The sequence below is a fragment of the Sesamum indicum genome, linkage group LG3 (genome assembly GCF_026168435.1).
Source record: "Sesamum indicum cultivar Baizhima isolate 11 linkage group LG3, ASM2616843v1, whole genome shotgun sequence".
Taxonomy (NCBI): Eukaryota; Viridiplantae; Streptophyta; class Magnoliopsida; order Lamiales; family Pedaliaceae; genus Sesamum; species Sesamum indicum.
In genome coordinates, this window is record NC_142659.1 from 20,840,843 (window position 1) to 20,862,437 (window position 21,595).

At 29.9% G+C, this 21,595-nt stretch overlaps 2 protein-coding genes across 2 annotated transcripts; both read right to left on the reverse strand.

Moving 5' to 3' along the window:
• Positions 1–1,048: 1,048 nt before the first annotated feature.
• On the reverse strand, positions 1,049–5,625 carry LOC105158263 (4-coumarate--CoA ligase 1). Its single transcript, XM_011074951.3, has 5 exons — positions 4,558–5,625; positions 3,582–3,780; positions 2,347–2,560; positions 2,100–2,202; positions 1,049–1,488 (listed from the first exon to the last, which is right to left on the reverse strand). The coding sequence occupies exons 1-5, from the start codon at positions 5,548–5,550 to the stop codon at positions 1,369–1,371; spliced, it is 1,629 nt and encodes a 542-aa protein (XP_011073253.2). The 5' UTR covers positions 5,551–5,625; the 3' UTR covers positions 1,049–1,368.
• Positions 5,626–16,409: 10,784 nt separating this feature from the next.
• Positions 16,410–18,369, reverse strand: LOC105158508 (F-box/RNI superfamily protein). Its single transcript, XM_011075292.3, has 2 exons — positions 18,228–18,369; positions 16,410–16,772 (listed from the first exon to the last, which is right to left on the reverse strand). Exons 1-2 carry the CDS (start codon positions 18,281–18,283, stop codon positions 16,529–16,531), a joined length of 300 nt encoding a protein of 99 aa, XP_011073594.1. The 5' UTR covers positions 18,284–18,369; the 3' UTR covers positions 16,410–16,528.
• Positions 18,370–21,595: the final 3,226 nt, after the last annotated feature.

The window sequence follows — 21,595 nt, forward strand, 5'->3', positions numbered from 1 at the left end:
GGTCGAGTATTGTGGGTCATAATAGTAGATGCATTGTAATTAAATAAATTAATTTATTTGGCTGTTCAAACCAATAAAATAAAAATATTATCTACTTGTTGATTCAATCAACGAATTATATTTTTTAAGTAAATAAAAAAATAATTCTTTTTGAATAATATATAAAATATTTTATAAATTACTTATGACGTTCTGTAAGTAATTTTTGAAAATATAACTATTATACAATGCATTCAACATATTAAAAAAAAAAGATATTAAAAGGTTATAAAAGTTATTTCATTCCACTACTAATAATTCCTTTCTAAGTATCAGTCGTGTTAATGAAATCAACTAAGAAATATTAATATTAGGAATGCTATTCAAATATGATTCAATTTTCATCCTTATTTTATTTCTGAATTCATTTCGTTTCCGCTTAATTCCATTCCTATATACCAATCATGTTTTGAAAAAAGAAAGAAAGGACAAACACGATCCTTAAAGTTTAGTAAAGAAGTCTTTTAAAAGACAATCCAATGACTTGGGCTCAGAGATTCCTACAAGAAATCCTACATACAAATCTAATTATTTGTCTAAATTGGATGTGTGTTTTGCAAAAAATAATAATAATTTAGCAAAGAGGCTCATTCCTCCCACGTCAGGAAGCCATGTTGTCTTGTTTCCTTAAAAGTAGGGTCTTTTGTCTAATAATATTTACAAATTGTTGATAACAAGTCATGCTTCACACTATTTCCAGGGTTAGTGCACCAACTCTAGACTCATTTCAGTATAAGTAATTAATCATGTGAACCAAGGGAAAACAGAAATTCATCATGTCTTAACATAATGTTTAAGGTTGGAATGTTCATAAATAAGTTTAAAATTTATCCGACGTATTGATATTTATTTTACTTTATTTGATATTACTTTAATTTGTTTCATTGTTCTTAACTACATGGATGTACTGATTGAATATTGATGTATTGAATGAACCGGTGGATTGCTCGGTTCATTAAGATATTAATATAATTATATAATATTCGTTTTAAAAATAGAAAACCACATCTTATCGACAATACAAATACTTGGTCTTGAATTTTCATTAAAAATTAAAGATACAATGATGGAAAAATTAAAAAAAAAAACATTTCATATATATATATAGAGAGAGAGTTCCTGACATTAATTAATGTAGGAGTAGTGTCAGGATATTGTAGTCTTCCACAAATACACATCCAGTTAATTTACAAGGTTTAATTTCCCCTTTTAATTTTGCTGTTTTCCCCACCAAAATGGTATGTAGTTAAAAATGAAGAAATGATGGTTTGTGGGGCCCTGATGAGTGAGGTGATGAGCGGTGATGATGATTGATGAGGAGTTTGTGTCTTAATTTGGGATTCCAGCAGCCAATCTTGCTCTCAAATCCTTCCTCAGTATTTTGCCAGATGGAGACTTGGGAATGGACTCAATGAAGAACACACGGTTTATTCTCTTGTAGAACACCACCTGCATGCACCCCCATACACCATGTCAATATATATATATATATATATTCAGATCTAGATAATTGTAATTATTTGAATTTTTTAAAAAGAAAATTATTTTTATTTGATTATATATATATGTTGAAAATTATATTCTAATAATTACTGTGCAGATATTTTAGTATATTCTCGCTTTTGCATTATTTTATTCAAAAAAATGTGCCCCGGAATGTGCAATAATGAGTGGTGCGGTTGATGGAAAATCAAAGTCAAGCACTTATAACTGTTTAGATTGAATAACAATCCAAATAGTTTAATAAAATATTCTTACCCAAATTAAGTTTGGTCGATCCAAATCGATCACAAAGCAAATGTAAGTCATGCAATTGGTCATTTTTCGTAAACTATACACCAATCACATGACGGGTGTATTGCACTTGCCATGTAATTGATTCAAAATCAACCAAATTCAATTTGGGTTAAAATTTTCCATAAGTAACATAGTGTAATTAATGCATAGCTATTTTTATTCATTCACTCGTATCACAAAGTAGATGGGGCATAAGAGTATAAATATTCGAGTATATGTATTTCTCTAAAAATAGTTAATTTGTAACGCCATGTTTGGCTGACCTGTTTGGAGACGAACTGCTTGATTTCGTCCTCAGTGATGTTGGATCCATTTGATTTCACTACAAAAGCAACTGGGACTTCTCCAGCTTGCTCATCTTTCATTCTGCCCAAAAAAAATTGGCAATAAATTAGAAATTCATTATTTCTATTTATGGAAATATCCGAATCTAGTAATTGATCGTATGTGTTTTTTTTATTTTTTTTATTTTATAGATATAAATTCAAACTTTAATTGAATAGAACGTACGGGACAACAGCAGCATCAGAGATGTAGGGGTGATTGAGGAGGAGGGCTTCGAGTTCAGCTGGTGCGACTTGGAACCCTTTGTACTTGATTATTTCCTTCAAACGATCAACGATGAAGAGCTCGTCATCTGCATCGATGAACCCTATGTCGCCTGTATGCAACCATCCCTCTTTGTCTATTGTCCTCTCCGTCGACTCCGGATCATTCAAATAACCTAGAGAAATATAGATTAAAATTAAATTAAATTCATTAATCCCGTCAAAATTTATGAAAAAATTATATAATAACTAGTAGTGAGTGGCACAATCGACTTATTACAAGCTAATAAATTATAGGAAAAATCGTAATTCTAATCTTTTAATTTCAAAAATTTCGCACGTTAAGAATAAAAATAAGATTTGCATAAAATGCACACGACCAGCTCAATCGAATTCTCTTTTTCAATCATTTTTTAGCAAATTTGTGTCATTTTTGTTCTCAACGTGCGAAATTATAAAATAACAAAAACAAATTTATCAAAATGGATCCGTACAGAACTGAAATCGTCATCCCTATATTGATAGAACTAAATTTAAAATATTGCCAATAACATTATTATAAACAAGAACTAAGAAAAGTACATGTTATGAATTAATTTCTCAAAAATCATAGTACCAATTATTTTTGGAGCAGTTAGGTGTCAAAAAGACCTACCTAAGCACCCAATTTTCATGTTAGATATATTAGGTCAGAAAGGGACCAATTCTCATGGGTAGGTATGACCAAGACAGATGGTATTCAATATTGATCACTCAATCACCAAACCTTCCTCAATGGTCTCATGTGCTTATCTCTGCCGCTTGTTGATTGTCGTACATAAATCATATGATAAATATAATATATTTATGATATATAGAATTAATTGTGATTTGATCAAAGTCTTTATTAAGTTCTCCGTACAACACAATATGTTCTTATCCATATATATTATAGTTGAATATCTTAAATGCTTCATTTTTAGGTAAACCATTTAAATTTCTTGTTGTTAAATCGCATTTAAAATTACATTAAAAATTAGTAGAGAATTAATCAAATAATTATCATCAAATATGACCCCTACTAAAAAAAATTATACTGTCGAGCAATGTACAACGCGACGTTGAATACGTAATGAAATTTATTTAGAAAAACATAAGGGTAATTTTTTTTAAAATTAAACATTATTGAAAAAAGAAAGAAATAAATGAGCAGCATACCTTTCATAATTTGGTCACCTCTGATGCAAATTTCTCCGGGCTGGTTACGGCCTAGGGATTGACCAGTTTCGGTGTCAACGATCTTCATCTCGGCGTTCCGGACCACTGTGCCACACGCACCTGATTTTATCTCAAAGGGCTCTTTCGCAAACGCCAAGCACATAGCCAGGACTGGTCCAGCCTCTGTCATTCCATACCCCTGTCACAAAGAGTGATTCATTTATCGATTTATTATTGAAAATAAGTTTAAAAAAATTAATATTAAATCACAATTTTTATTTTTAAATTAATTTCATTTTAAATAAAATTAGAGATCGACTTTCTGCAAATTTTTGCAATTTAATTTTTAGATCAAACAAATATTTTTACATACCAACGAGTTCTATATCTGAAAGTCTATTTCATAATGAAAGTTAAAAGTATAGTAATAGTAATATAATTTTTCTCTATTTAGGTGAAGTAAAAATAAATATAGATAAGGTCATGGGTGGCAACATTTTGCGACATTCATTAGCAATTTAAAATGTCAACATTTATGATTGGGTTTACGTGGTGGGGGTTGCAGCACATGACACTTACGGAACGTGCCTTTGGTTTATTTTCAACGCAATGGAAATGTTGAATTAGTCCTATGGAGTAATAATAAATTCATTAATTTTGTTGTCAATTATAATTTAAAATACCAACACAAATCTTAGTTCATAACTACTATAGAAATGGTCGGTTTTTATAACTTTTCAAAAGCATGCTTAACATATTTTTTTTTATTTATTTTGATATGAAATTTTGAAAGTCAGAATCTAAGATATATAGTTATGGAAAGTGATTGATGTTTTATATTTATTTAATAAAGATGATAATTTTGGAAAAAAGTATTTTATTTTAGTAAGTATATATATATATATATAGTAATTTAGGAAAATAAAAATGAAATAGATTTAGGTAAGTATTAATTATTAAAATATATATTTATTACCTGTCCAAGTTTTGCATTTGGAAACTTGATTCTGACAGCATCCTCCAGCTCCTTCCCGAGGGGCGCAGCGCCGGACATCACCGTCCGGACAGATGAAAGGTCATATTTGTCCACCAACGGGCTCTTGGCGATGGCCAAAACGATCGGCGGCACGAAGGGCCCAATCGTCACTCTGTATTTCTGTATGAGCTCGAGGAACGGGACGATATCGAACTTCTGCATGATCAGGATCGCCGCCCCGACCCGTAACCCGCACAGTAGAACCGAATTTAATGAGTAAATGTGAAACAAGGGCAGAACGCAGAGCATCACATCCTCGCTATGGATATACAAATTCGGGTTCTCCCCGTCCACCTGCTGCGCCACGCTCGTGACCAGCCCCTTGTGCGTCAGCATCACGCCCTTCGGCAACCCCGTCGTGCCGGAGGAGTACGGCAGGGCCACCACGTCGTCCGGGTGTATCTTCACGGCCGGCATGTCTCGCTCGTCTGCCAAAGTCAGCTCCGAGAATTTCAGGCAATCCGACGGCGGAGCATCCACGCACATTACCTTCACCCCTTTCTCCGACGCGTAGTCCCTCACCTTCTCCACGTAGCACGCTTGCGTGATGATGAGCTTAGCGTTGGAGGCCTTGGCCTGCTTGATCACCTCGCCGGGAGTAAAAAAGGGATTCGCCATCGTAGAAATCGCGCCGATGTACGATGCTCCGAGGAAGGCAAACACGAACTCCGGCGAGTTGGGCAGGAGCAGCATGATGGTATCGCCTTGCTGAATGCCGAGCTTGCTCAGGCCGGTGGCTACTTTTCTCGACGTCAGCTCGACCTCCTCGTACGTGTACACCTCGTCCGTCGCTCCGTTGATCAGACACGGTCTCGAGCTGAATTTGGGCATGTTCTCGAAGCAGTAAGAGTGCAAGGGGAGGTGTTTTGGGATGTAGATGTCGGGGAGCTTCGATCGAAAAACGACATCATCTTGCTTGGTAACGGGCTCCATCTTCGCGTGAATAATCGATGTTGATGATGAGAACGAGTATCGGGATCAACTATGGATGTTGGAGTTGAACCTAAAGATGAATGATGAAGGAGTTGGAGTATAAATATGGGCATGGAAGGGTAGGGTTGGTGAGGGAGAGGGAGTTGATGGTCATTATGGGTTGTTCAAGGGTAGAACAGGTAATTCAGGTTTTTTTCTTGGTTCACTTGATTAGAGAATTCGTGGTGTGGTTGGTGAGAAAAGCGAGTGGGGGGGTTTGGGTGGGGTCCGGTAGGTTAGGTAAGAAAAGCGATAGCCGGTCGACGACGCCGTTTTTACCTACTACCGGTGTCAGCATCCTACGTTGTAGTACGTAGAAAAGTGGCAAGCGTCATTTGAACCCAAGATATTCGGTTCATTATGTAACTACTATAATTAACGCTAAATTACATCCACGTCCTTTAAAATTAAAAATTTTATATATTACAAGTATACTTTTTTAGGAGCTGTTTGTAAAAAAACTCTGGTGTTGAATAAGAAATGTAATTGCAATTATAAAAGATAATTATATTTTCACTCCCGACTTATAGCATATTTACGCAAATCCACTCATATATTTTAAAAAATTACACATGTATTCATAAAAAAACGTTGACATCACCATACGAACTATCCTTATTTTTGGACAATCATGGGTGATTTTTGTAATTAGAGGGGTGTGAATATAATTTTCCTAATTACAATTATAAAAGGAATGAATATATTTGTAATTTTCAACGGATAGGAAATATTTATGTAATTAGAACTAACTTCGGACAACGTTAATGTAATTTATCATATATTTAACTAATTTAAGGGTAGATTTGTAAAATGCTAAAACATAATAATTTTTATAATTGTTTTTTATTTTTCTGATTGAGTTTTAAATTGTTTAGTTATCAGTCAAATTTAAAATGAGACTGACAAGGGAAAAAAGGTAATTGTTTTATATTTAATATATGCTATAATAAGAAGTATAGACTAATTACACGCATAATATAAATACAAAAAAAAAAGGTCTAAATCCACAACTATTTCATCAGAATTTGCAGACTTTAATTAATCCTATAACTAATAGGATTCCAACACATTTGGTGGACATTAACTTCTAGGTCCACACCCCCCCCCCTTCTCATTTTTGTTTTACTAAGGTTATTAAGGTTTATATTTCACAAAAAGTTTGAAATCATGGAATCGAATTCCATTAATGTTTTAAAAAAATTGACGAGGTGAAATTTTCTTTAAAAAATAATTAAAATTATTTCATGGTCCGTGAAAAGCATTTTATCAGTGTTAATTTATCTCGTTTTGTTAGTTTATGTGCGTTATATAGATTATAGCGTATCCCTTGGCTTGTCGAGAGAGAAACCACCAGTTGAACACTGTTGTACTGTACGATCTTGTTTTATTAATGAAACTTACATTTACCAAAAAAAAAAAAAAGCATTTTTAATCAATTCATTATAAAATCTGATGAAAACCTGATGAATGTTGACAGAATAGGTTGGTTATAATAAAAGTGTATTTATAATAATGTTGAATCTAAAAAAATATTCGTTGTAATTTGTGTTATGATTTAATCTCAAAATAATACGTATGAATCACACATTTTGCTGTGACGCTAAAATGATTTGATTAGTACATAATTTTCATTTATTTTTAACTCGGAAATGGTATTGCTTTTGACGTTTCTTTTTATCTCTTTTGAATATAAATATTTAATCAAATTGTAAACTTGGGATTGGTATTTTACCTACTACGTGAACCTGTCAACTATAATTGACTAATGGCTGGTTCTCCTAAATGCACGCTTAGATTAGAATAATTATATTTACATTCCTGATTTATGATTTATTTATAAATTATTTATATTTTTTAAAACAAGATAAATTATAATGACTTCTCCTGATGTTTGATTTAATTATGAATACCTCTTGTTATTTGAAAAATTACAAATATTTCCCCTGATATTTGATGAAATTATATAATTCTTGAATGGATGTATGAAATTATCAACTATGCCCTTATTGTATTTTTTAAAAAAAAAAACTAAAAATTTGTTAAAAAATCAGATAGAATGGATGAAAAAAAATTATCCATTTAATCAATAGAAAAATCAGAATTTTTTAAAAATAAATAAAATTATAATTCTTAATCCACAAGGGCATTTTGGTCCGTTCACTAAAAAAATAGATGAAAACTAACGGAATTGGGTAATTGTTAGACGGTCGTTGAAATCAGGGGGTATTGGTAATTTTTCAAATAACGATGGGGTATTCATAATTATGTCAAACCTTAGGCGAGGTCATTGTAATTTATCCTTTAAAAAAATTATACATACACCCACCGAAAACTTCAACATCATTTATGGAAATCACCCCTGTTTTTGAAAAATTAATCTTCCTAAAATATAAAAAACATTACACAAACCACCCATATTTTTTTATTGTCAAAGATGGTTTATACAATTGCGCAAAAAAACAACACGAGTGATTTGTGTACATCGATTATAAATCAAGAAATGTGAATGTGATTATTCCTTTAAATTAATACTCAAAGAGATTTTTTTTTATAATAGTTACTATTTATTACAGAATTGACTATATAGAATATCAAATATTAATTAAACTCATTACCAGTTTTAAATAAATATATATATTTACATCAGAGAAAAGTAAATTAAAAAAAGAAAACGTGTATCGAAGGGGACATACAACCACGTATGATATTCATGGAACTCGTAGCTAATCAACTAATTCATTTATAAAAAAAGATGAATAAAATATCCAAGAACAAATAATATAATAGATAAATTAATTACACTCAATACACACAAAAAAATAAAAAAAAATATTTATACATACGTGCAAGTCAAATTAGTTAACTCCAATTTGATGAAGCAACTCATGTGATCGAGATTTAAATGCTTGTTAGTTGATTCAATTTTGTAATGACTCCAAGAGTTGACTTCTCTATAGAATTCTATATAGCAATTATAATTATATGGGGGAAAATATAAGTTATCGCATGTAATATGAAAAATGAGTAAAAAAATCTATGTGAAAATTAAAATAGTAAATTATTTTTTGTATTTTAAAAAATAAAGCAAATCATACTCCTATCTCTAAACCACTGATAGGGAGGTAATTGCTTCATTTTTCAAACATAGGGGTAATTTGTTAATTATTTTTACAGAGGGAGTTTTTGCTCATTTCAGATATCATAAGGGGTAAATTGCATTTAATTCTAATTATATATATAGGCTAAAATGCATTTTACTCCCTTGTGTTTTGTTGAAAAAGCAAAAAGTCCTCTTATATTCTGGAAATAGGCTAAAAACCCTCATATGATTTATAAAACTCAGCAAAAAGAACTCCATCCATTAGTAATTAACAGAAGGTGTATTGCACGCACTCCTTGTGCATTTTGGGATGTTTTGTGACTGTTTTTGACCGTATATTTGGATTTTTTTTACTAAAATACTCTCATCGTATTTATACATTTCACATGTATATTTTTTTTATTTGTTTTGAGTGATTCTTTTTTTTCTTTTTGTATTTTCATCTATTAAAAATTAAAATATTTTTTAAATATATTTACTTAAAAATATAAAAAAAATTATATAAGTTTTTGAAATTTTATAAATTTAAATTGAAATATTAAATTAAATTATAATTTTATAAATATTTAAATGTGAATAATTTTTATAATTTCTAAAAACTGAAATCTGAAAATTATAATTGTTAAATCTAAAATTATTTTTAATGAATTAAAATATATTTAAATTAATTTAAGTATAATATTATAGTTATCTAAAATTCTTTTTAGTTAACTACAATATACATTTAATTATTATAATTAAAATTAACTAAAAAGAATTGCGCCGCCGTCCCCTCATGTCGTGTCGCTCAGACCATGGGCATCGCCCACAGAAGGGCGATGGTGGTCTTGACGTCGCCCACAAAAGACAACGACATCCGCGGGCGGCTCCTCTCTTTCTTGTTCCCGATGTCACCAAGATTTACGGAGGAGAACGGAGGGGGTGGCGGAGGGAGGGGGAAGCGGTGAGGAGTTGCGCAGGGGGGCGAGGGGGGAGGCGCCAGGGTGGGGGTGGCGGTGATTGGAGGGGGTAGACATTGGGGTTGGGGAGGGGATAGGGGTGGTGGGGATTATTTTTTTTTTTTAAATAATATTTTTTTATAATATATATTTTTAATCAATAAAATATCAACTCTTAATTTTCTTTTTATAAATTTAAAATTCAAAGGTTAGTATTAATTGAATAGATCTGACGTCTTTGATATAATTAATACAGATCCAACTGTTACTAAAATAAGAAATAATCTCTATTAAAAACATATGGTCATTTTGTGAAAAAAATTAATGTCATTAATTAAATTTAACAGAAATAGGCAATTGAACTACATTTAACAAAACAAAGTGGGATTTTTTTTCCTAATTTTAAAATATAAGGGGGGTTTATGCATTTAAGCCTATATATATGTCATAAACATGTGCACTGTACGATATCTTAATTAGGTCAATGATTACGGTTGATATTCTATAAACAAGTACGAAGTCATGAATTAATTTGGATCCCACCAAATATATGGGTATATGTTTCAGTTCATGTGAGTATAACATATTTTCTTTGTTCTTTTTTGTAATTTGATAATTAAATAAGATTAATGGACACTAGAAAAAAAAATTACAATTGGCTACATATAGCAATTAATTATGGTTAAATGTTATATTTTTTGTAGTGGGATATACTGATATACTGATTGATTTAATTATAATATTAATGTGATAATATAATTATCGTTTTTATATAAAAATAAAATAAAATAGAACACGTGTACCGTAGATAATATGAAATCGCGTATGTTACATGGTCTTGTATTTATTTTAATTTTCAGTTATTATGTCTGATAGTTTTGAAATCAACAGTTTCTTATGTTCCACATATAACAACGAGGACTGAGTTTTCTTTTTTATGTTTGAAGAAACAAAAAAATAAAAGAAAAATAATTATATTTACACTTCTTGATTTATAATTTATTTATATAAATGACTCATACTTTTTTACGTAATTAGAGAAATTATTATTGGCATCAAAAGACAGGGTTAATTTTATGCAATATTATTGATATTTTTAGGGTATATATATATTTAAAAAAATCGAATGATTTACATAAATAAAGTATAGATCAAGAATTATAAATCCAATTTTTTCCTTTGTCTTCATTTACATTTAAATATTTTTATTCGATACAAATACAACTAGCGTGCTCTACTCATCCAGAACGATCGACACTCCTGCAGTTTGCAGATATTTATATATTCAGAGTCTGTCTGTCTTATTTTATTATGATGATATTTTTATTAATTACAATAAAAGATTGCCAATCAACTATTTATATTAGAACGTCCAAGAATATCATAAAATTACAAATTTTACCCCTAAAAAGAAAAAAAACGATATATGTGTCATTTTTTTTTATAATTTATATTCTGTACGGCTAGCCCTTCAACACACCCCTTGGAACAAGGGGTTGTCCCCCTGCAAGAACACAACACAATATACCAATAACCCTGTCATAAATATAGGAATTTAATAATCAGACATATTTAAATACAGCCAGCTCCCTTCTTTTCAAATTTAAATTAGACGTATATATTAAAATCGCATGAACGATTAATAGAATTAAGTTCTAATTAAATTAATTCGTAATCTAATTAAAGTACTAAACCTATTAGAGCAATAAATATTTATGTGAATTAAGTACGAAGGTGTTAAACAATGTGATTACACCACGCCAACAGCTGGATTTTCTTTTTCCTGATCCAAGCAATTTTATATTTAATTCAGAATATATATATATATATATATATGATATTTTATATCCTGATCGAAGTTGTCTTGTTTCTATTATTTATGATTATAATTATACGTAGAAAACCCTTTTCCTAAGTTGGGCTTTTGTCACTTTTCCGACATTGACTTATTTATAACAATGACAGAAATCTGAAAATGAGTAAATCAAATAATTGTTTTTCTATAAAAAAAGAATAATAATGATTAATTGTTGGAAAATATAATTTCGTGTCAGAATGCAAAACTTACAATGAGAGTTATTCTGTAACAACTCTCGGTCCAATGGTAATCATAAGAATAACCGAATCGCAAAATACACTGGTTGCTTGAAGAAAAATATACGTCTCGTATCAGTAATGTATCGAGTACAACGTAATTTTTTCTAGGATAAGACGGTTGCAATTGTTTCGGTGTAGCATTATATTAAAGAATACATCGATCAAATATTCAGAAGCTTATTCTGAAATTTAAACCCAAATCTTCGAAAAATTGAGAGAGAGCTCCAAGAGCATTAAAGAGAGAGAGATAACTCAAGAGTGTGATCGTACTTTTTAGTGGTGTGTATAAAATGGTAGCACACAAGTCTATTTATAGGCATAGATAATCAACTGCCATTTAACACCCTCTTAATGTAGCAGATGTAACAGCAGTTTCAATTCTGCCGTTATGTTAATGCAGGTGTAATATCTTACAGTTTCAATTCTGCCATTATGGCATTGAAACTCTGCTGAAATCGAGAACTATTAAAAAAAATATAGTTTGCTTATGAAAATTCAAAATTTAAACTGTTCCAAATGTTTTTGCTACAAAAAGAGATATATCCTAAGATATTCATCCAAACAACTAGAGCTCAAGGCTACACCAGCGATGCACGTGTAGGACACCTCCATGTTCACTGTTAGAAATTCAGAAAAACATTCACTCTAGTCTCCATAGCATTTCAAACATAACGCTTCAAACACAATTTTGGACTTGAATTTAATATAAGGAGTTTATTGTTTCAATAAATTTTCTATGTGGGACTAGAAGATATAATTCTATCACACTCAACCCCCCTCCCCCCAACACTTTATATTCTTATTAATTCATTTATTTTTCCCATCATTCTTCTATGTTGGATAAGTCACTCCTTCTGATTTTCTCAACCTAATTTATAATTTTTTTCATGTGATTTAACAAATCACAATATTATTATTTTTCTAAGGCTACGAATAATATTTGGTATATATTATTATATATCATTAACAAAATGAGAAAGTTTAGTCCATTAATGAATTTTGCATGTGTAAATATTTACATAATATTTTCTTCAAAACCAGCGTCAACATATTTTATCCTGAGAAAATAAAAAAAAAATCAAAAGAGAAAAATATGGTAAATTATAATCTTGTTCTTTTATTTTCTTTGATATTGCAGATCTAAAAAATTAAGGATTAAATTAATTTATGCTCCTTGTTCTATAAATTTGGTGCCAGAAACACCCTATTATTATTAAAATTATTGTTATAGAAAACAAGACAATGTATTTTTAAGGTGATCTTAGGGTGATTGCTACTCCAAACAAACGTCATACATCTCGATTATCCAAGAATGATCTTACAAGACACAACACAGTCATAACTACACTGGGAAGGTCTCGGTTATAGGCATAGCGGTTCTATGCTCAAGTCAGTAGGTTACAGGAGATGATAATGAAGGTTAGAGGAATATTAGGATATCAAAAATTGTACATATAGCATATATGGAAGACAACTATTTACAGAATTAGTCTAATTGTACAATTTTATGTGAACTATAGACACATAAATGATCTAATTGTCAGAATAAGTTTATAAATATTAAAGTTGATACACCTTCAAACTCAGATCATAAGGACTTTAAATTAAAAATATAAATTCAGAATTTATCTGTAAATTAAAGATTTTTATTAGGAAGGTCGTAAAGAGAAGAGCCTCCTCAAGATATCACCGGCTCACATCAGAACCCATTAAATACCTTCCCTATTTTGATTTATTAGTATGTTATCACAATACTATTTAATAACACGTTGTTTAATTGTTCATTTGTTGAAAAGAGTTCAATATCGAATTTTTGAATATTCTGATTTTACAAGGGCCAATATGATATATAACCTATATAATATGGCTATATTATACTTTTAGTCTTATAAGATAAGAATTTGATAATTTTCATCTTTTGTTTTACGAAATTTTTAAAACAGTCCTAAAAATTGAAAAAACTCAATACATATAGTCCTGTATTTTACGAGATTTTCAAAATGGTTTGAAAATTAAAAAAACTCGATATATTAGTCCCATAAATCCCATAAAGCAAAGGACTAATGTGCCGAATTTTTTCAAAGATCATTTTAGAGATCTCACAGAATAGAGGGCTAAAAATATCGAATTTCACGTAGTATGAGATTAAAAGTGTAATTTTTTCCTGTAAATAGGTAGTAAAATGAATTTAATTACTTTTTAGTAAGTCATAAAGATTTTTTGTTCCACTATTTCAAAATTAGGTGAAAACTCGCAGATTTTAATTAATAATAGGAGGAAATATTTTTCTACAATATCCATAGTATTAGGGGCCAAAATGATATTAACCCAAAAATTAAACTCAAATTTCATTTTGTTTGGTGTAATGCATAAACCCTAATTCCAGCTAGAGTATTAAGAGTTGTTTGACCCTGACCCAAGCCCACAATTTCTTACGTATTTCTTCTTCATAAATTTATGTTTATTTCAGCATAGTATATACACTATAAGGGCATTAATTAAGATATTATTTCATGTAATATAACATATGGAGTTTCTCTTTCTTCTTTTATTTTTGAAACCAACAATTGTTTTCAATTTTAATTTTAAATATAATTTTATGAAATCAAACTTTACCCAAAATATAAAGACTGCATCTCTGTGTGTGCATATTATAGGCTCCCAGTGGTTGGCTTATAATGTTGGATTCCGCGTGGAGCTTGGAGTTAATTTATAGTATGATGGTGGAATTACAGTGATCAAGTTGGACAAATCTAATTTCGATCAGATTCAGACATATTTGAATTATGTGATTGATTCAGTTCAATCAAGACCTGATTTAAATAAGAAAATATATAGTTCGCAGTGTTAAATGTGCACATCATGAACAGACGGTAGCTGGGCTATAATGCTGAAATCAGTGGAGACTAGAGTTAATTCCTAATATGTTGGTGGAACTGTACTGATCAAATTGGATATTTAATTCTAACTCGAACCCAATTTGGCTAGATCCAAACAATCACATTGTGATATGGTTCGATTTGATCAATGTATATAAAAAATTTTGAGTACATAAGTAATGGTGTAAGCAATGTATTTCGATTTAATTAGCTAAGCATATTATTTAATTTCCAACACACACGCATATATATATATATATATATATGCTATTTAATGAAAACTTAGTCCATTATATCTAAGTAAGAAAAATTGGTAGTAAGTTGAAGGTTGGTGTATGTTGGGTTGCCAAAAGAGACCACACCCTCCTCACTTCCCACCTCTTTTCCTACAACGTTTGCAGCACCAACCACGTTAGAATGAGACAACTTTGGACACGATTGGTATTTGTTGTTGTATAGCATGTGCCAAGATTCAAACTATGTTCACAAAATAGACGGCGACGGCGACGAATATACTTCCCAAATCAATCAAGTATTCAACCTAAATTTCTCCAAAATGAAAACTTACCTATCGATAGTACCGCATTGGAAGGTTCTATTTATAGTTTTTTCATGTCGCCGTGAGAGTATTAAATGCGATAAAAAAAACCCGACATTTAATTGGGGGCTATATATTTATAGTAATGGCTGAATCGTATAACCCACATGAATTATTGATTCAAGAATAATCAAATCGTTATGGAGATTGATGACGTCATTTCATATGTCGAGTTGATCTACTGACCTGAGTAAAAAGTATACGAACCTTAAGAATGTCTGACTATTTACAAGTCATAGCGGTGTTTTAACTATTTTATCATAGTTCGAGTGCGGTGCCCATGTAAAGTCTATAGCATGTAATTATCTAGAAATACCATAAAAGATAATATTAGTATTATTAGTGAGAAATATTATGAATAACGTTATCCTTATAGATAAAATAGTCATACATTATAGTGACAACGTAGTATAATGAAAAATAATTATTTATTATTATATATGCACCTTAATTGCCTCTAATATAACTTTATACAAAAGTTTTTATCATTAATTCCCATTAATAAAAACTTTTATAAAATAATAATTACTATTGAAACAATATAATTTTATTATGACAATCTAAAAATTCTTGTCACTAAAATTATATTAAATCAAACATTTACTTTAAGCGTTTATTCGCTTATTGTTGAAAATAAGCTGATAAGAGTGTTTTTATTTTATAGTTTCTAATTTTGAATTGCTTAAAGATTATTTAAAGTTAAAAGCTATAATTACCTTGTAACTTTAAATTTTTTTATTTTTAAATTTTATTCGCAAAATACTCGTTTTTCTACTCTTTTAATTTAAATTTTTTTCTATAATTTATTTTGATTATAAAGAGTAGAAGTTATTGTAAACACCGTAATAGTATGTATTGGAGAATAGCAGTTTATTCCAAACTGGGCCTATTAGTTCATCCGGTCCAATTGGAGTCTGGAATTTGAAACCAATATATGAGAAAAATTGGATTGAATTTTGGACCTAAACGTTGTTATGTAATTGTGCAAGTCAAGATCAAAAGCGTATCCCATAAATAACTGGCCTCATGAAAATAAAAAGATTTAGCTCAAATTATAAATTAGGACCATGGTTGATGGATTATTCTATAGTTTTATTTAATTATAAATATCGATGCACTCATGACATAATGACGTGCCATAATTTTATTTAAAAGAATTAAGAAAAAAAAATTGCAACATTATAAAATTATTTAAATTTATTATACTATAAGATGATGCAATTTTATTTCAACAAAGAAGACGTAACTTAGGGTACATGGAAATATGTATATGTACGATGAACATACTAGCAACGAATTAAAGAATTCGTTGCATTATTGATTGAGTTCAATTAAACCAGTTAATTGTATCGAAACCCTTTCCGGACCCTTGAGGAACATCTTCCATCACCTTCTCCTGCCCTTTAGGGTAATAGATTCCGGTTCGATCGTCTGGGACCCACCAAGTCGCGTCGCCATTTCCTGTGGCGACAGTCGCCTTATGCTTCATTTCATCCCCGTTCAACTTCATTGTATCGCTCACCATATCCGGAGACCCACTCTTCCTATGGTAGGCTTTCCTCAGGATTGGCCTACGACAAAAACGAACATAGATAGGGGTAATTTAGTTATTTTATTCTTCTTATTAGTGCATGAGATATCAAAATACGAAATAAGTTTCTATTGTAAGTGATAATGTTAATATTATCACCTATACATTTCGTCAAGAAAATCTGCAATTTACATACCACAAATTAGTCTTTTATGATTTTTGTCTCATTACTACATTGCATCCCATGACTCCAAAAAAATTATAAAGCTTTAATCTCAAGCCTTAATCCTGTTAAATTTTCTGACCGGAACAACCTTAATGCCCTGAAGACTTAATGATGCATATTTCATGCACATGCTATTTTTATCAGAAATTTAATAAAATTAAGGCCTGAGACTAAAATTATATGATGCAATGCAGCAAATTAAAAAATAATGGGTCCAGAATCTCAAAAACACTAATTTATCGAACATAACATACAATTCCTTTCATTTTGTCAATAATATTATATTTTCTAACAATCGACCCAAACTTTGACCATATAGCAATCAACCACTTTGATTTCGTCTTTATTGTCAGAAAGAAAGCTATATTATTAGGCTTTCGACTCGGAACAATCACATTGTCATATATGTAAAATATTGAAATAAATTTATATCCATATCAGACAAGCATTTTTTTAAAAAATAAAATCACTTATTATTCAATTACATTTTATTGATATACATGAAAAAATGGTAGCTGAACTTTGTAGGTATGTAATTGAACTTTGTCTACCAAGAAACTTAAAAGTTACAATAATTCTTAAGATGTAAATTGTTAGTAAATAATTATTTCCAAGTATGTTAAATGTCCAACATATATAGAAGTTTTTTTTTTAAATATATCACTAAATAGGTATAATTAATGGTAAATTACATCAGCACTCACTGAATTAATTAGGTCTATTAATGACACAAATACCCTCTATATTTTACAAAATTATAAGTACACTTCTTGAAATTATAACTGTAATTTACATAACCACATTCTTAAGAAAACAACTAATACAAAAGCCATTTGAGTTGCATTACATCAACAGTATCTCGAGGTCTAAACTTGTAATTCACACTGAACAGGATGTATTCGTATAATTAGACCTAACCTCAAAATTGTATGTAATCAGCCTTATCCCTAAAAAAAAAAAAAAACTACAAATAAGTTAAAGCTTCTTTTTTTTTTTTTTTTCTTAATCTTGAAATGCACAATGAGAAAAATAAAATAAATTATTTCTCCATTCGAAATTACATAATCCCAAGCTCTAACCGAAACATTAGAAAAAATGAGAAAACGTTTTCCTTAAAACGCAAACAAATTGGATAGAGTAAATAACACGTACGTTGTCGTTAGAAAATAATTTAACGATCGACATGTGAATGTAATATATAAATATACACTAAAAATATGCATATAGGGAATATAAATTGACTAAGCTTATATAGAAAATAAAACTTACTTAAAATACATAGAATTCATGGTTTGTGCTCCTCTACCAGCTGCTGCAGATGCCATTTCTCTTCTCTTTTGCTCTCCCTCTCTCAAAAATGCCCAATGTGTGACTGAATCAAATTGTGACCCCCATACCCCTCAATTTATATTGAAGTTAATCAAACAATAGCCATAAGGACAATTTAGTTTCCCAAGAAAATTTTAAAAGAAAAAGAGAGGGTGAGGATCATGTTTGGATCAGATGATGGGCTTTTTCATTTTTTTTATTTTTATTTATTTCCTTTTCTTGATTTGTTTGGATTTTAGTTGAAATTCATAACCAAACAGTTCCTTGCTGATGGGAGGGCACAGCTGATAATATTTTAATTTTTTGCCCTTTTTGAGAGGAAGAAGACAAAGTTTAAATGGAGGTATGGGCTTTATTTATGGGCTGTTGGATATGCCCTCCACTAGTTGAATTACATTTTGGGCCAAGGGCAATTCTGTAAATAAATATACAATCACGTCCTAATAAATCGATTACAATCATATAATAATTTTAATATCCAACAACTATAGCAATTAGTATACTACTCAATGATATGAAGTATTTATACTTAATTAATGACTACGAATAAAGTAGAAAGATAGCTATTATTAAATCAGAACATAATATTTATTGACATCGACTTTTTTTAAAATAAATTATCTTAAAGTTCATAATGCAAATAATAAATTTGCAATAAGCACGTACGAAATTTGAGTTTTATGCATTTTTATCAAATTGATTCAAGATCAAATATAATTTTTTTTTTGGATTGATCAATCGAGCTCATACATGTTTAAATTGGCTCATCAAGATGGTCCATAGAACCCACAGGTGACAGGAGTGTATTTTTTGTTAATTTTAAGTGATATTTTGCTTTCTTTTGTGGTCAAAGTGCTCCTAATCAAGTATCATATTGCAGCATTAGCCTATAACGAATTGATGAAATAAAAAAGGAAAAAAATAAGCCAAAATCAACATGCGAACAGATTAGAAAGAAGAGTTAGGTGTGCCCACACCTAACCCTGCAGGAATATGGCTGCAAAAGGAAGGTCCAAGACTCAATTTTTGGAAAGATTTGAAGCTGATTGGGATAACATTTTGATGATTGGAAGCCAATTTTGTTGGAGGAATTCATTTAGAACAATAGTTTTATTTCTTTTAGCCTTTTAGTTTAATTAAGAATTTACCTTTTTTACTTCTAGTAGAATTAGGTAACTAGTTAGTATATATATGTGATGTAATTCACAATATAGATATCTTTTGATCTTTTGATCTCTGATCTTTGGGGGATTTTCTTTGCGTTTTTTTCTATAATATTTCTCTTTTCTTTTATTTATTCTCTCATTAGCATGCTAGACTAGTTCTTTTAATTTCGGGTGAAGGCTTGGTAAATGCTTAATTCTAATGAGTTATGAAAATCTAATTTATGCTTTCTATTTTCATTCATATGGGTATTTGTGTTGTTCTTTATAGTTTTATTACAAATAATCCTGATTTATGAATGATAGTTACCGTTATTCATTGTCAAGAATATTTGCCTAACCAATTGAACTTGCAAATCCGTAATTGTTTGTTTAGTTAAAAAACTAGTGGTAACGCAACATAATTGATTATATAGATATTTTCGATTATGTTTTGGGGAATGCACAGTCTAACTTAAATGAATCATCGTAGGAATTTATTGACTGGAATTGGGTCTTTCTAGTTCTTAATGTTGTCGGTAAATTAAATCTTGAAAACGTTCCCAAAGTTGTTTACTAATTGGGGATTTAGTTGACGGAAGTTTCTTGACTATCGACAAGGTAAGAAAAGATGAGGTTGCTAATGACCATAACCAATTTATCTATTATGAATTATTGTCATATTTGCATCTATGATCAACCGTGGAATTGAGCATGATCATGTCTTTAATTGGAATGTTTCCTCATATTTACCCCCCTTTTAAGTGTTTTATTCTAGTTAATTTTAGATGTAGTAAAAATCCCTTTTTTTACTTCCGCTCTTAAAGGAATTAATTTGAAATCAATCTTTGTGGATTCGGCCCTATTCACTACTTTCGCAAATTCTAGTAAAAGAATAATTTTGATGAACTCAACACTCATCAATAGGGTTCAAGTCCACTGAATGCAAGACAAAACCCTAGCCCATGTCTATAAAAAAGAGCTTCTAAGACTTGATTACATACACCTACACGCATACAATAAGATATAGCATTAAGTCCAAAACTTTTGACCATGACGAAGTGGTACAATCGTAAGATTCCTTATCTTTTCTTGATTACAAACTTTCAATGTCGTAATGCTAAGTTTCAAGGTGACCCGTAATCTGCATCCATAAATATGAAAGAGATTACATATCTACATTCAAAAATAAATTTTTAGAATCGTAGTTTGTGAGAAAAATCAGGGCATAGTTTTCATTTTCAGGAATTGTAACATTTTCATTTAAATTTATTTATCCATATTTTTTCAATCTTGTAACTAAGTTTTGCAAATTCGAAATTTGTGCAAAAAAAAAAAAAAAAATTAAGCTTGAGGTGTTGTGTATGATGATCAAATGCAAGTGAACTTTTACCATTCAATTTCTAATTGAGTATTTAATTAATTTATTTTTCACCCCTTTTACTTATTCCTCGACATAAATACAAAATGTAACGATCAATTATGATTCTTTAAATTGCCAATAAGGTCTTACTCGAACGGTATAGTTGAAACTTCATAACCAAAAAATTGCTGGTTAGAGTCTTATAAATATGATTGTTTATCCGCTTTTAGCTTTCTATAGTGATTTCTTAGTTTTTTTATTTCTTCTTGACATATTTGTTGATTTAGAATTATCTTATATGTAGAATTACTATTTAAATTTAAATATATTAAATGACGTAATGAAAGCATCCTATCAAAATTAAATCAAGATTTAAATCTTATTCTACTTCTCTATCATTTATAGTGTGGAATAAAGTAATACTAATTATCCAAATCTTTAAAGTAAAAAAGGTCCTATGTGTTATTTACGCATTTATTTTAATTCTTAGGGATGTTCCATAACTACTTAAAATAAGTGCTTATCATTTTTCTATCGAAATTAAAGTGAAAATAGTGTTTTTTATTTATAAAATTTTGCTTTTAAATTGTTTAAATTAAGTCAAAAGGTTCCTACTATCTTCTACAACTTATTGGTAAACTTGCAAATATTAAATTATTTTTTTCAAACATTCAAACTTCAATTTTTTTTTCCTTTTTTATTTTTATTTTTAGATATCTCAATTTTCAATACTGCTTAATATATACTTTTTTTATAATTTATTTCCGCCACAAAAATAAAAGTTATTGCAGGCACCGAAATTT

Bases quoted from the DNA above. Each gene is read 5' to 3' on its own strand.
- LOC105158508 (XM_011075292.3), bottom strand. From the start codon at position 18,283: ATGGCATCTGCAGCAGCTGGTAGAGGAGCACAAACCATGAATTCTATG. The intron at 16,773-18,227 runs GTAAGTTTTATT...TTTTTGTCGTAG, and splicing joins ATGAATTCTATGTATTTTAA to GCCAATCCTGAGGAAAGCCT.
- LOC105158263 (XM_011074951.3), bottom strand. From the start codon at position 5,550: ATGGAGCCCGTTACCAAGCAAGATGATGTCGTTTTTCGATCGAAGCTC. The intron at 2,561-3,581 runs GTATGCTGCTCA...ATATTTCTCTAG, and splicing joins AGGTGACCAAATTATGAAAG to GTTATTTGAATGATCCGGAG. The intron at 1,489-2,099 runs GTCAGCCAAACA...GGGTGCATGCAG, and splicing joins AGCAGTTCGTCTCCAAACAG to GTGGTGTTCTACAAGAGAAT.